At 43.8% G+C, this 15,921-nt stretch overlaps 1 protein-coding gene across 4 annotated transcripts in view; it reads left to right on the top strand.

Moving 5' to 3' along the window:
- The window catches only part of ARHGEF10L (Rho guanine nucleotide exchange factor 10 like), an 88,369-nt gene that overhangs the window by 51,599 nt on the left and 20,849 nt on the right, over positions 1–15,921 (top strand). For all 4 annotated transcript variants that reach the window (XM_070956254.1, XM_070956251.1, XM_070956252.1 and 1 more), the window contains 7 exons: positions 796–911; positions 2,491–2,618; positions 4,381–4,481; positions 9,358–9,479; positions 12,149–12,235; positions 13,269–13,489; positions 15,082–15,236. In XM_070956254.1, coding sequence (XP_070812355.1) covers positions 796–911; positions 2,491–2,618; positions 4,381–4,481; positions 9,358–9,479; positions 12,149–12,235; positions 13,269–13,489; positions 15,082–15,236 — 930 coding nt within the window. The remainder of the gene's footprint in view (positions 1–795; positions 912–2,490; positions 2,619–4,380; positions 4,482–9,357; positions 9,480–12,148; positions 12,236–13,268; positions 13,490–15,081; positions 15,237–15,921) is intronic.

Here is a 15,921-nt window from a genome sequence, read left to right on the forward strand (position 1 = left end):
TACGTGTATACACAGTCTACCCATACAACAAAATTCACTTAATACCCAAAGACCAGGTCCAACACACATAACAATCCCCAAACACACTCCCACCCACCACAAATTCCCCACCCCTAAACCACCCAAACATCCACACAACAGACCAAGTCATTCTGTCCAACAGCTCACTGATGGTGGCCCTTTAGTTCATTGCTGAGTGCAATTATAGCTCTGGGGAAAAAAAACTATTCAGAAGACGTGTGGTCCGAGTTCTAATTGTTCTGTATCTTCTGCCAGAAGGCAACAGTCCAAAAAGATTGTAAGCAGGATAGAAAGAGTCTCTGAGAATGTTATGCAACTTCCTCAAACAGCGAGATTCGAAGATGTCATCCAGGGCTGGTACCTGGAGCCCGATGATATTCTGGGCAGTTTTAATGATTCTCTGTAGAGCTTTTTTGTCTGCTACAGAGCTGCTCCCATACCATGCAAGATTGACGTATGTCAGGACACTCTCAATGGTGCTGCGATAGTAGGACAGAAGTAGATGCTGAGATAGTAGATTGATCTTCCTGAGGACGTGTGGCCATAATTGCAGTTGTGTTGCCAAGAGTTTTGGATTTGGGTCATAAGTAGTCCCCAAATAACAGCGTAACTTTGAACGGCTGCTTAGAGACCGGACTACCTGTATTGGGAATAAAAGAAAGAAAAAGATATATTTGAAACGCAATTGTCCTGGGAAAGGCTGAGTATGTACACTCTAGGCAAGGAGACTCTCTGGTCATGGCGTTCCCTAAAATCCAAGTTTGCCTCCTTCAGATAAAGTTTATTTGGGACCTCCGCGCCTGTTTCAAGAGCTTCAGGATCTGCAAAAGGATCTGGCTGTGGTGCAACAGATCACTCTTTTAATCAGCACCCTCCATGGCACCTACCAGGTGAGTCCACTTCGGGGGAATCTGAGTGAATTTTGAGCAATTCGCAGAACCAGTAGCAGAAATTTTGAGTAGTTCGGAGAACCAGCAAATACCACCTCTTGCTGGCCCCAGAGTGGGGTGGGAATGGAGATTTTGCAGTATCCTTCCCCTGCCACGCCCACCAAGCCACACCCACAGAACTGGTAGTAAAAAAAAATTGGATTTCACCACTGGTTCAAGCCCATCTCTCCCTCTCCGCGTGGAAGTGAAGTCGTTTGCAGAATCCTGTAGTTTTTTCAGAGGTCTTTTAAGGCTGCTTTGACGGCTTTGCAGCTCCTCCTCACAGGACAACTGCTTGGATTTTTACTCAATCCTTTGGACCGAGTAAGGAATAAAGGCATGTAGCATGTTCTAAATATGTGGAGAACAGAGGGGAAAGGATACTGACATGCTTTATTCTGTCTGATGAGCTGAAGAGCTGATGTATTGATGCTAATTTATTGATCAGCTCGGGATTCTGGGTGGGTTAGCTTTTGAGGAATTAAAAAGGGTAGGCCTTAGAGAAACTCCAGCAAGCACATGATGTGTAAATACAGGTAGTCCTTGACTTATGTCGACAGTTGAGCCCCAAATTTCTGTGGCTAAGCAAGGCAATTGTTAAGTGAGTTTTGCCCCATTTTACGACTTTTCTAGTCACAGTTGTTAAATGAATCAGTGCAAGTTGTTAAGTTGGTCACACGATTGTAAAACAAGTCTGGCTTCCCCGTTGACTTTGCTTGTCAGAAGGTCACAAAAGGGAATCACAAGACTCCTGGGATGCTGCGACCGTCATAATATGAGTCAGTTGCCAAGTGACCAAGGTTTGATCATGTGACCACGGGAGTGTTGCAACGGTTGTGTGAAAAACGGTCATAAGTGTGAAAAACAGTCATAAGCCACTTTTTTTCAGTCCTGTTGTAACTGTGAACGGTCACTAAACAGATGGTTGTAAGTTGAGGACTATCTGTACTGTTCTTGAGCAATGGAGAGAAACCTTAGAGACTCCTTTCTGTCAAAATCCCTGATATGTCTTTCAATCATAATTGGAGGATTTGCTCTCAACTGTCAGCTCACAAAACATCCCTGGCCTGCTCTCGAGTTGCCATAGGCAAGGGGGATGGGAAACCGATGAAACAACATGGCAGCCAAAGACAGATGCACATTCCAGACTGATCTCTCTCAAGGCTGTCTCCCAGGGTTACCCACAGCGGCAGGAGGGGAGTGATCTCTACAACCTGCGAAATTGCTCCATTGGCGAATGTGATTGATGGACACACCCTGGGGGGAGTGGGGAAACAGGGTAATGATTGGGGCGTAAATTACGTGGCGGTCTGAGTTGGCTTCACTTGGGAACGTGAGGACATGAAGCTCCTAATAAATAACTGGATTTCTTTTGAAGCTTGGCTCGAGGCTCATGATTTACTTAGGGCATCCTTCGGAACCCTGACATCAACCCTGTCATCCTTGAAGTCCACAGTCCAGATTCATGATACCCTCCCAGGCTGTACCCCTGAATAAGGATCCCTATTGAATTAATTTTCTTTTTCCACTTGCTTTCCAGAACCTGAACATGACGGTGGCCCAAGACTGGTGCTTAGCTCTGCAGAGGATGATGAGGGTGAAGGAAGAGGAGATCCACTCGGCCAACAAATGCCGCCTCCGCCTCTTACTTCCTGGGAAGCCCGACAAGTACGTGGGACGGTTGATGTCCTAAGGCTGGCTCGAGAGAACCCATAATTACATTAATGAAGCCCACCCACCCACGACTCTGGCATCAGCTCGCCCTTCCATGGTGGCTTCATTTCCACCAAAGCCAGAAGTGGGTGACCTACCTCTCGTCAAGCTGTGTCTTCAATCAATCAGAATAGAGATGGAAGGGACCTTGGAGGTCTTCTAGTCCAACCCTCTACCTAGGCAGGAAACCCACTTCAGACAAATTGTTATTCAGTCTCTTCTTAAATACTTCCAGTGTTGGAGCATTCACAACTTCTGTTCCATTGGTTAATTGTCCTCACTGTTAGGAAGTTTCTCCTTAGTTCTAGGTTGTTTCTCTCCTTGGTTAATTCCCATCCATTGCTTCTTGTCCTGCCTTCAGGTGCTTTGGAGAATAGCTTGACTCCCTCTTCTTTGGGGCAGCCCCTGGGATATTGGAAGACTGCTGTCATGTCTCCCCTAGTCCTTCTCTTCATTAAACTAGACATACCTAGTACCTGCAACCGTTCTTCCTATGTTTTAGTCTCCTGGCCTTTAATCATCCTAGTTGCTAGGAATAGAATAGAATAGAATAGAATAGAATAGAATAGAATAGAATAGAATAGAATAGGATAGGATAGGATAGAATAGAATAGAATAGAATAGAATAGAAATAAGGAATGGAATGGAATAGAATAGAATAGAATAGAATAGAATAGAATAGAATAGAATAGAATAGAATAGAATAGAATAGAATAGAATAGAATAGAAATAAGGAATGGAATGGAATGGAATGGAATGGAATGGAATGGAATAGAATAGAATAGAATAGAATAGAATAGAATAGAATAGAATAGAATAGAATAGAATAGAATAGAATAGAATAGAATAGAAATAAGGAATGGAATGGAATGGAATGGAATAGAATGGAATAGAATAGAATAGAATAGAATAGAATAGAATAGAATAGAATAGAATAGAATAGAATAGAAATAAGGAATGGAATGGAATAGAATAGAATAGAATAGAATAGAATAGAATAGAATAGAATAGAATAGAATAGAATAGAATAGAATAGAATAGAAATAAGGAATGGAATGGAATGGAATAGAATAGAATAGAATAGAATAGAATAGAATAGAATAGAATAGAATAGAATAGAAATAAGGAATGGAATGGAATGGAATAGAATAGAATAGAATAGAATAGAATAGAATAGAATAGAATAGAATAGAATAGAATAGAATAGAATAGAAATAAGGAATGGAATGGAATAGAATAGAATAGAATAGAATAGAATAGAATAGAATAGAATAGAATAGAATAGAATAGAAATAAGGAATGGAATGGAATGGAATGGAATGGAATGGAATAGAATAGAATAGAATAGAATAGAATAGAATAGAATAGAATAGAATAGAATAGAATAGAATAGAATAGAATAGAAATATGGAATGGAATGGAATGGAATGGAATGGAATACAATACAATACAATACAATACAATACAATACAATACAATACAATTCTTTATTGGCCAAGTGTGATTGGACATGGCATATAAAGGCAGAGATCTCTGTAATGGTAGTTTAATACTCTGACGATGTCAGCAAATGGCTGACGAAAGCTTAGGAAAATAAAATTTTAATTATTTTAAAATTTTAAGTTCCGGAGCTCGCAGGATGTCTGCTTCTTTCTTTACTAATATACCTGGAACTCGTACTTTTAGAATAGTTTGTAATATTTATTTATATTGACAGGTCTGGTCGTCCCGTCAGCGTCATGGTGGTATTCATCACACCCAACCCACTCAGCAAAATTTCCTGGGTGAATCATTTGCACTTGGCCAAAATTGCCCTCCGTGAGTAAATCACCTTCGCTTCGCTATTCCTTGGTTCGATGCTCCTTCGTAACGCAGTACAGTGAGTCCTCGACTTACAACCATTCGTTTAGCGGCAGTTCAGAGTTACAGTGGCCTTGGAAAACAAAAAGGGACTCGGGCAGGATCCAATCTGAGTCGCTCGCCGGGATTTAACGTGATGAAAGTGCGAGGAATTGTCATAAAGTGACTTAACGACAGTCCTCTCACTTACAACCAGTGCAGCATCCCTCCCCCCCCCAATGGTCACGTGATCAGAATTCAGGTGCTGTGGGGCCGCTGGCATGTACTTAACGACAGTTGCGGTGTCCCACAGTTGTGGGATCACTATTTGCCAGCGGCTGAAAAAGCAGTGGCGGACGCTGGATTTGCTTAACTGCCCGATTTCACTTGAATCAAACGTTGTCTTTAAGCTGCCTCGTGTTTGCCTTCGGTGAGATGGGCAGCATACAAATTGAACGAATGAATGAACGAAGTGCAATGATTAGCTTAACAACCAAGTTGGCAAAATTATTCGTGAGCCACGGTGGCGCAGTGGTTAGAGTGCGGTACTGCAGGCAACTTTTGCTGCCTGCCGGCTGCCTGCAATTTGGCAGTTTGAATCTCACCAGGTTCAAGGTGGACTCGGCCTTCCATCTTTCTGAAGTGGGTAAAATGAGGACCCAAATTGTTTGGGGGCAAGAGGCTGATTCTGTAAACCGCTTAGAGAGGGATGTAAAGCACTGTGAAGCGGTATATAAGTCTAAGTGCTATTGCTATCTATCTATCTTCCTTCCTTCCTTCCTTCCTTCCTTCCTTCCTTCCTTCCTTCCTTCCTTCCTTCTCAGTGATTAGAATGCAGTATTGCAGGCTAACTCTGCCGACTACCAGGAGTTCATTCCTGACTGGCTCAAGGTTGACTCAGCCTTCCTTCCTTCCTTCCTTCCTTCCTTCCTTCCTTCCTTCCTTCCTTCCTTCCTTCCTTCCTTCTTTCCTTCCTCCCTTTCCTCCCTCCCTCCCTCCCTCCCTCCCTCCCTCCTTCTTTCCTTCCTTCCTTCCTTCCTTCCTTCCTTCCTTCCTTCCTTCCTTCCTTCCTTCCTTCCTTGTATTTAGAATGCAATATTGCAAGCTCTGTCCACTGACAGCAGTTTGATCCTGACCGGCTCAAGGTTGACTCAGCCTTCCATCCTTCCGAGGTGGGTAAAATGAGGACCCAAATTGTTCTGGGGGCAATATATGCTGACTCTGTAAACCGCTTAGATAGGGCTGTAAAGCACTGTGAAGCTGGCTTGATCCCATCCGTTTCGGTTTTAATTTGAAATTGGTTTTAATTGGGTTTTTTAAATTGTGGGCCGAAATTATTTAATTACCTTTTAAACTATTTTTTAAATTTTGTATGCTCTGTTTTATCTCGGCTGTTCACCGCCCTGAGTCCTGCTGGAGAAGGGCAGTATACAAATCAAATAAATAATAGTAATAATAATAATATATAAGTGCTATTGCTAAATAGGTTGCAACCACAATGCTTAACAACCACACTGCTTAACAATGGAAAAGTCTGTAGAGATTCTCAGTCGTCTAGGCCATGGATGCCCCAAAGGTGCTTTTTTAAGAGGCAGCTGGACTTTCTGGTTGTTTTTTTTCCCCTCTTTGAAGACGTTTCGCTTCTCATCCAAGAAGCTTCTTCAGCTCTGACAGGATAGTGGGGGAACGGAAGGATTTATATTCCTTGCAGACAGCTGGTCGTTGGCATCTTTTTTAGAGGGTCGTTGAAGCCACCTGGAGGTTTATCTGTGTCCTTAGAATCACCTGAGTTATGCTCCTGCTTCCTGTAGTCTGCAATTTTTTTTTTACTTCTGGAAATCCATCCCTACTCCCACACCATTCCAAGGGGAGGGTTCGTCCCAAATTGTATAGCTAAAAACCTGTAGAGATTCTCCAGTCCTCCAGATCACAGTGCTTTCCCCCCCCCCAACTGGACTTTCCTGGTTTAACGATGGAAATTCTGGTCCCAACTTTGGTCGTTAAGTCGAGGACTGTTCCTGCAGAAGCTTTGGAAAAAAAAAAACAGTTAATGTGATTATCAGGAACTCCATGTGTGAGCTCCTGCTAAAATATTCAGTAAGCTGTTCTTTCTTTCTTTTTTTTATGGCTTATGTTTTAATATTTTCTGTAATTAAAGTGCTGAGCTGCCACTCCCAAAGCACGTGGCAGAGAGGAGAAATTAATTGCTTATCTCTCCGTGGGTGATGGGGCTTTCCCCACCCCCCACCCCCGAATATTCCATAAAGAAATCCATCAAAGTTTGTGACTTTAGGGGTCCCCCTGCGTTCGGTCCTCCCTTCTTCCCTGCATCCCTTAATGAGATAACTTTAGGTGAAGAGAGGCTTAAATTTGCTTCGTCTGTTTTAAAATTTTATTAATGAAGTGTGGCAAACAAACAAGGGAAGAGCGATACAGTCTGCTTAAATTTTTATTAATGAAGTGTAGCGAATAAAAGAATAATGCATTAATGATAATACGATAAGCAGCGACATACATTATTTCCCCGCCGATCATAGCAACTTTTAAGAGTTCTGAAAATGGAAGCTCCTGCAACTTAAACCTTGCCAGGGCTGAGAAACACTGCATTAAAATGAAAATTAAGAGGGGTGGGTGGGTGGGGAATGTGAATTTAGAAAGGAAAAAAAAAATGCTACGTGCGGCTAATATAACACTCATTCAGTCCTTAATCCTATTGTATCTACCGTGTTTCCCCAAAAATAAGACCCTGGTCTTATATTTTTTTTGAACCCTAAAATAAGTGCTTGGCCTTATTGCCATGCACTCAAAAGCCCGATTGGGCTTATTATCAGGGGATGTCTTATTTTGGGGAAAACAAGGTATATTTAATATTACCATGTATCCCTGAAAATTAGACCCTGCGTTATATTTTTTTGAATCCTGAAATAAGCGCTTGGCCTTATTGCCATGCGCTCAAAAGCCCGATTGGGCTTATTATCAGAGGATGTCTTATTTTGGGGGACGCGGGGTAAATCATATAAAAAAATACTGCCAGTTCTTTCCCTTTTTATAAGAGGAAGACTTTTCAGAAACGGATGAAAACATCACCTTTGCAGAGATGATGGACGGCCGTATCAATCTGATTGATCGATAAAAATAATTAATCAATAAAACTTTACTGTACACATTTTTTTTTTAGCTGCAGGAGAGGACAGGGGACAGGGCTGGATGTCAGTTCCTTCCCTTGTTGGCCTCCTTTTTAGTTATTGAGTGTGTCTGTACTTCTAAAGATCACGAGTCAACCTTCATTTAAGGAATCCTAAGAAACCCCGATCGATAAAATTATTCACTTCCTTTGCAAGGAGCACAGTGTGGGGAAATCTACATTATTATTAGTGTTTCTAAAATCGGCAAGCTGTGGCTCTGGGGTGCTGGACCATCTGTGGTCCTTTATGTGCATTTGAGGAGGGGGCAGTCAGAAAATTTATCATTTTTATCCATGGCTGGCACAAGCAAGATGGCTCTTCCAGGCTTCTGTTTCTGTTTTAGCTGCAGGAAAGGACAGGGGACAGGGCTGGATGTCAGTTCCTTCCCTTGTTGGCCTCCTTTTTAGTTATTGAGTGTGTCTGTACTTCTAAAGATCACGAGTCAACCTTCATTTAAGGAATCCTAAGAAACCCCGATCGATAAAATTATTCACTTCCTTTGCAAGGAGCACAGTGTGGGGAAATCTACATTATTATTAGTGTTTCTAAAATCGGCAAGCTGTGGCTCTGGGGTGCTGGACCATCTGTGGTCCTTTATGTGCATTTGAGGAGGGGGCAGTCAGAAAATTTATCATTTTTATCCATGGCTGGCACAAGCAAGATGGCTCTTCCAGGCTTCTGTGAAGGGCATTCTCATTCTTCACTTCACAGATGGGCAGTTGGCCAAGGTTGACTGTTGACCAAAGTTGATTGCTAATCAAGGTTGACTGTTGACCAAGGTTGACTGTTGGTCAGAGTTGACTGTTGATCAAGGTTGACTTGGCCAAAGTTGACTGCTAATCAAGGTTGACTGTTGACCAAAGTTGATTGCTAATCAAGGTTGACTGTTGACCAAGGTTGACTGTTGGTCAGAGTTGACTGTTGATCAAGGTTGACTTGGCCAAAGTTGACTATTGACCAAGGTTGACTGTTGACCAATAGCAATAGCTAAGTGCTATTGCTATTGGTCAACAGTCAACCTTGGTCAATAGTTATATACAGTTTCACAGTGCTTTACAGCCCTCTCTAAACGGTTTACATAGTCAGCATATTGCTCCCAACAATCTGGGTTCTCATTTTACCGACCTCAGATGGATGAGTCAACCATGAGTCAACCAAGGTCTGAGTCAACCTTGAGCCAGTGAGACCCGAACTGCCAAATGCTGACAGCTGATAATCAGCAGAAGTAGCCTACAGGTACTGCATTCTAACCACTGCATCACCGCAGCTCAAGGACCAAGGTTGACTGTTGTTCAAGGTTGACTGTTGATCAAGGTGGACTTTGACCAAAGTTGACTGTTGACTAAGGTTAACTGTTGACCAAGGTTGACTGTTGTCCAAGGTTGACTGTTGGTCAAGGTTGACCATTGGCCAAAGTTGACTGCTAACCAAAGTTGACTGTTGACCAAGGTTGATTGTTGGCTAAGTTTGACTGTTGACCAAGGTTAACTTTGGGTCGAGATTGACTGTTGACCAAGGTTAACTGTTGATCAAGATTGATCGTTGATCACGGTTGACTGTTGACTAAGGTTGACTGTTGATCAAACTTGACGGCTGGCCAAGTCATAGGACACCTTTGGACCTCATTCTTGGAAAGGGGAATTTTCCAACTCTTCTCTCTCCTCCTGCAGGGGAAGAAAATCAGCCCGGGTGGGTCTGCCCTGAAGAAGACAAGAAGAGCAAAGCCGCTTTCTGGTGTCCCATTTTGGTCTGTCACATCCCTGCCTTCTCCTCCAGGGCCCTCGACCTGCAGGTAAGGAGACCCCATCTCCTTGGCCCCATCTCAAGGGCCAACTTCTGACTTGTCTTTTGAAGGACTTGCATCTTTTTCTACTCTCCGTTACAGGTAGTCCTCAACTTTTGACTGGTCATTTAGCTGAAGTTACAGGTGACCCCCCCCACCCCCACCCCAAAGCTACTTATGACCAGGTCCTAAAGTTACAGCTTACTGCAGTGCCCTCATGATCCTTCATCCTTACGACTGACCATCGGGATGCTTCAGTGTCCCCTCCACTTAGTTTTCCTAATGGCCATCAAGACTTGGGAAGACTGTAATGATCAGGCTCCATTATGGTCATAGGTCGAGGACTTACCTGTACATCCATCCTTGCAATAGTGTTAACTCGCTCAGAGGTGCTTTGCAGAGAGATGGGCAGCATACTGATTAAATAAACAATAAATCAATCATTCGCCCTTATTGCAAAAATCAATCAATCCTGCGAAAGCCCTCAGAAAACCACCAATGGATGTTGGGGATGTGAAGGACGGCTATTATTTATTCAAATTTATTACAGCCACACAACTCTCCAATGGGTCACACATACCAGTGTGTTTCAGCTGGCTGCATGTACCTTGCTGGATGTTGGAAAAACAGGTCTGGTAAGCAGGAAGTGTCAGCCATGTGTCTCAAAGGTGCTTTTTCCAAAGGCTGCTGGACTGTTTTTTTGAAGTAGAAGAGGAGGAGGAGGAGGAGGAAGAAGATGGGGAGGAGGAGAAGGAAGAAGAGGAGGAGGAAGAAAAGCAAGAAGAACAAAAGGAAGAGGAAGAAGAAGAGGAGGAGGAGGAAGAAGATGGGGAGGAGGAGAAGGAAGAGGAGGAGGAGGAGGAAGAAAAGGAAGAAGAACAAAAGGAAGAGGAAGGAGAAGAGGAGGAGGAGGTCCAGTTGCCTTTTGAAAAAGCACCTTTGAGGCAACCATGATCTGGATGACTGAGAATCTCCATAGACAGTCAACCTGTGCATTTTGGTACAGTCCAAAGGCAAACGTTGGAAAGTTGTTCTTTGACAAACCTGTTGGAAAAGCCGCTTAAAAAAAAAAAATCCACCCATACAGCTCTTTAGCAGAATCCCACATAATTGGGCCTCTTCTGAAGAGGGTCTAAATATCATCCTTTTTTAAAAAAAAAAATAGCCCAGCTTTTTAGCTGCTGGTGGAACCTGTTTTCTCTTAAAGCGTAAATACCCAAAATAGTGTGATTACAGACAGACACTAGAGTGTCTACCATTTATTTATTTACTTACTTATTAGATTAGTTTGGAAAGGAAGGAAGGAAGGAAGGAAGGAAGGAAGGAAGGAAGGAAGGAAGGAAGGAAGGAAGGAAAATTGAGGGAAAGGAAGGAAGGAAGGAGAAGGAAAGTAGAAGGAAGGAAGGAAAATTGAGGGGAAGGAAGGAAAGAAGGAAGGAAGGAGAAGGAAAATAGGAGAAGGAAGGAAAATTGAGGTGAAGGAAGGAAGGAAGGAGAAGGAAAGTAGGAGAAGGAAGGAAGGAAAATTGAGAGGAAGGAAGGAAAGAAGGAAGGAAGGAGAAGGAAGGAGAAGGAAGAAAGTAGGAGAAGAAAGGATGAAGATTGAGGGAAAAGGAGGGAGGGAGGAACAGGAAAGTAGGAAAAGGAAGGAGAAAGATGGAGGGGAGAGAAGGAAAGGGGGAGGGAGGGGGAGAAGGAAAGTAAGAAAAGGAAGGAAATAGAAAGATGGGGAGGGAGGGAAGGAAGGAGAAGGAAAGTAGAAGAAGGAAGGAAGGAAAATTGAGGGGAAGGAAGGAAAGAAGGAGAAGGAAGGAAGGAAGAGAAGAAAGGAAGAAGATTGAGGGGAAGGAAGGAAGGAAAGAAGGAGAAGGAAAGTAGGAGACGGAAGTAAGGAAAATTGAGAGGAAGGAAGGAAAGAAGGAAGGAGAAGGAAGAAAGGAGAAGAAAAGATTGAGGGGGAGGGAGGGAGGAAAGGAAGGGAGGAAGGAAGGAAGGGGAAAGTAGGAAAAGGAAGAAGAAAGATGGAGGGGAGGGGGAGAGAAGGGAGTGGGGAGGGAGGGAAGGAAGGAAGGAGAGGGAAAGTAGAAGAAGGAAGTAAGGAAAATTGAGGGGAAGGAAGGAAGATGGGAGGGACAAAGGAAGGAAGCAAGGGACATTTTCAATTCCAGAATGCAAGATTTCACCCAGTGTTGCTAATTGATTCCTTTTCTCTCCGCTTTCTGTTTTCTGGGGAGGTGGAAGAAAAATAGATTCAGCTGGGAAAAAAGAGAAAGCAGGCAGATAATTACCTTTTTTTAAAAAAAACCAGACTTCTAGGCCCTCCCATTCCCTTTCTTTGGAACATCTGCCGTTTTTCCGAGGCAGTTCGGTTTTCCCAGAGACTAATTTTAGTCCTCTGTCCCTGCTGCTCCTCTCAGCCCCTTCTCGGGCGGCTCTGCCTTAATTGAGTGTTTCCATTGATTGATTCTGTTGTTTTCCCAGATGTATTTTTAGCTGTTCTTAACAATTCCTTTCCTTTGTTTTCGGAGACTGGTGGTGAAGATAATCGTTTTAGAAAGTTGGGCTTTACAGTCCCTTCGCCAAAGCTCGTTTCAAAGAGTTGTAAAACTCATCCCGTCCAATAACTCACAGGTTTTTCTTCTTTTTTTCTCCCCTTCTGAATGGATTCCTACCTTCAGCTGGGGGCGGCCGTGCACAGCCCCGTCCAGTCTTCCTTGCTCGGATTCTCGGCCATCAGCACTTCTCTGCCACAGGGATATTTTTGGGTGAGTTTATGCAAAAAAAGCATCTATTATGACCTCGTGGACTGGAGGCTAAAACATAGGATGAATGGTTGCAGGCACTGGACATGGCTAGTCTAGTAAAGAGAAGGACCAAGGGAGACAGGATAGTATCTTCCAATATTTGAGGAGCTGTCAGAGAGAGGAAGGGAGTCAAGCTATTCTTCTGTTCTGTCCCAGCTCCGGATTCCCAAGGATTGTGATACACACCAACAGTCCTTATCAAAGTTATAACATACCAAGAATAAACAAAGTCTGGCAAAGGTTGGCAACCAGCCCAGGAAACAAGATACAATAAGACACTTACTCTCCAAAATGCTCTGTAATAATTACACGTTGTTTCCAGCAAGAAATTACTAACTGCGTGCGACTTAAATAGGCTAAGGGAGTGGCCAATTATCCTCAAACCTTACTCTCAAGGAGACCTCCTCCTCCTGAGTAGCCACTCCTGCCTTTTGGCAGCCCTGCGTGCTCGAGCATTGAGGAGAGGCTCCTCCACCTCGTTCTCTCCACTTGAAGGAGCCTGTGCAGGTTCTGAAGGTTCAGGCTGAGTCTCTGCCTCTGGCACCACATCCTCTTCAGCCTCCTCGCTGTCTGATGCGAGCGCCGGCTGTGCAGGCTGCTGGTGCGACCCCACACTAGCCTCCTCGTTGTCTGGATCAGCCACGATCCGTGCAGACCGCTGGCGGGCCACAACATCTTCAAGGCACCAGAAGCAGGACAAGAAGCAATGGATGGAAACTAATCAAGGAGAGGGGCAAGCTAAAATTAAGAACCACACTATAAAAAAGATTTTGAGACTCTAGAAAGAGTGCAGAGAAGAGCAACCAGGATGATGAGGGGACTGGAGGCTAAAACATACGATGAACGGTTGCAGGAACTGGGCCTGGCTGGTCTAGTGAAGAGAAGGACCAGGGGAGACAGGATAGCATCTTCCAATATTTGAGGGGCTGCCACAAAGAAGAGGGAGTCAAGCTATTTTCCAAGGCACCTGAAGGCCTCTTTCTTGCTCCTCTAGGTTGGAGGAGGTCAAGAGGGCGCCGGGGGTCAAGTGGAGATATTTTCCCTGAACCGGTCAGTGCCTCGTACGGTCAGGTCCTTCCCGGTGGCCTCGCAGGTCCTCTGCTTGGAGTACATCCCCGAAAGGGCCGAAGAGGAACGAACAGAGGAGTCTCAAACCGCGGCCGACCAAACGTTTCCAGCTCAGCCTGCCCTCTGCCTCGGCCTGCAAGACGGCAGGTGAGAAAGAGTCGGGGTCCTGGAAATAATTTGGGGGGGAGGGGCTTGGAGGGTTAGGAAGCCCCTCATGTCTATGCTGGTCACCCCCATTGTGACATTGTCTGTTTAGCCTTCCTTTTGTGCTGGTCAGTCGAATGCTACCTACAGAACTGGACACCCATAGTTACTTTTATTGTCATTGTATAATCTCGTACAACGAAATTAAATGCCCTCTTCAGTGTACATTATACATAAGGAAACGATAAAAAGAAACATAAAACGCAAACACACATCCTTCACGTTCTATACAATTGAATTGAAAACCCCTGATATTGCATTCATATTGCACTAAAAGATAAAGGTTCCCCTCGCACATCTGTGCTAGTCGTTCCCGACTCTAGGGGGCGGTGCACATCTCCGTTTCAAAGCCAAAGAGCCAGCGCTGTCCGAAGACGTCTCCATGGTCATGTGACCGGCATGACTCAACGCCAAAGGCGCACGGAACGCTGTTCCCTTCCCATCAAAGATGGTCCCTATTTTTCTACTTGCATTTTTTTTTTTACGTGCTTTCGAACTGCTAGGTTGGCAGAAGCTGGGACAAGTCACGAGAGCTCACTCCATTACACGGCGCTAGGGATTCGAACTGCCGAACTGCCGACCTTTCGACCGACAAGCTCAGCATCTTAGCCACTGAGCCATTGCGTCCCATAATTTGGGTAGCCAATGATTTAATTCTTTTAATTATCTTAACTTTTGCATTTGTATATTTTTTAATTTTGGCTGTTCACCGCCCTGAGTCCCTTCTGGGAGAAGGGCGGTATACAAATTAAATTAATAATAATAATAATAATAATAATATTGCGCTATACGGTAGAATTCAATATAGATGGGATCGAAGCTGTTTTTCAGCCTATTTGTCCTTGTTTTTAGTGTCCTGTACCGGCTGCCAGATGGTAATAGTTCAAAAAAAAAAAAAAAAAGGTTGCCCAAGATGAGATGGATCTTTAAGAATGTTTTGAACTTTCTTAAGGCAACGGGGGCTATCAAGCTCTTTCAGAGAAGGGAGAGGGCAATCCATGATCCTCTGGGCAATATTAAACGTTAAATCCTCTGGAGCTGTCCTATCTGCCACTGTGCAATTGGCAAACCGTACACAGGTGCAGTGACTTAAAATACTCTCTATGGGGCAGCGGTAGGTGGTCACCAGCAGTTTGACTCGTGCTGCCGATCTTTGATTTTCTATCTGTGGATTTTGAACCATCTCCACCTAACCCCATTGCCCTCCCCATTGAACGGGGAGGGAGAAACCCTCTGCACGCGTTCAGAGGAGCGGTCCCAAATTGTCAGTGGCTAAGACTCTGAGCTTTGTCGATCAGAAAGGTCGGCGGTTCGAATCCCTAGTATAGGTCTCCTGCGTGAGCAGGGGGTTGGACTAGATGACCTCCAAGGCCCCTTCCAAACTCTGTTACCGTCTTCAATTCAAGGGAAAGGGATGAAACTACTCCAGCAGTTCCCTTCTCAGCCACTGGGGGGTGCCCTTTCAGTGCTAGTAAATAAATCTTCTGGCTCATGATGGGTTTTTAAGGTGAGTGTGGGTTTGTTCCCCTCTGCAGCATCTTGGCCTATAGCAGTCTGGACACAGGGGCTCAGTGTTTGCTGACCAGCCGAGCCCCTGGAGGCCACCCTGTCCTCTGCTTGAAGCACAACGCCGATTACCTCTTTGCCGGACTCCAGAACGGGACAGTGGTGGTGTACTCCAGAATCAACGGTGAGCATCTTTTTGTACCTGGATTTTTTCTACCTCGAGGTGCATTTTCAGCACAGCAATAGAGAGAGATAGAAGGAGGAGGAGGGAGGTTGAAGGAAGGGAGAAGGAGAGAGAGGAGCAGAAGAAAGAGAAGAGGAGAGGAAGACAGGAAAGGGAAACAAGAGTAGGAGAGAAGGTTAGATAGAGGGAAGGAAGGGAGGAGGGGGAGAAAGGAAAGGGAAGTAGAGAAGGAATAGGAGAGGAGGGAAGAAGAAGGTAGAAAGGATGAAAGAAACGGAGGAAGAGGAAGAGAAGAAAGACAAAATGTCTTATTTGTATGCTCTCTTTAAGAAAATATGTCTATGTATGATTAATTACGTATAAGAGAATGTACATTTACATTATTTGTATAAGAAATAAAAATTTGTAACACAAAAAAGAGGAAAGGGAGGAAAGGCATCCCCGAAAACTTTTAAATATATCGAGACAAAAAATGAACTATTTAAAAAAAAAATATTAAAGGAGAATGTAAAACGATTAAGAATGGAAAAATAGAATTTGAGCGGGAAGAAGATACTGTTTATAGAAATAAGAAAAGAAAAATTAAAAGTTGATGAATAAATATGGAAAAAGAACATTTTGGCAGAAACGGTAACAAAGTAAAATGCGTTTGAATATGATAAATTGTATATCATATGATGTGATA

This window comes from Pituophis catenifer, unplaced genomic scaffold (assembly GCF_029215685.1).
Source record: "Pituophis catenifer annectens isolate HBS135680 unplaced genomic scaffold, rPitCat1.0.hap2 SCAF_18, whole genome shotgun sequence".
NCBI classification, from domain to species: domain Eukaryota; kingdom Metazoa; phylum Chordata; class Lepidosauria; order Squamata; family Colubridae; genus Pituophis; species Pituophis catenifer.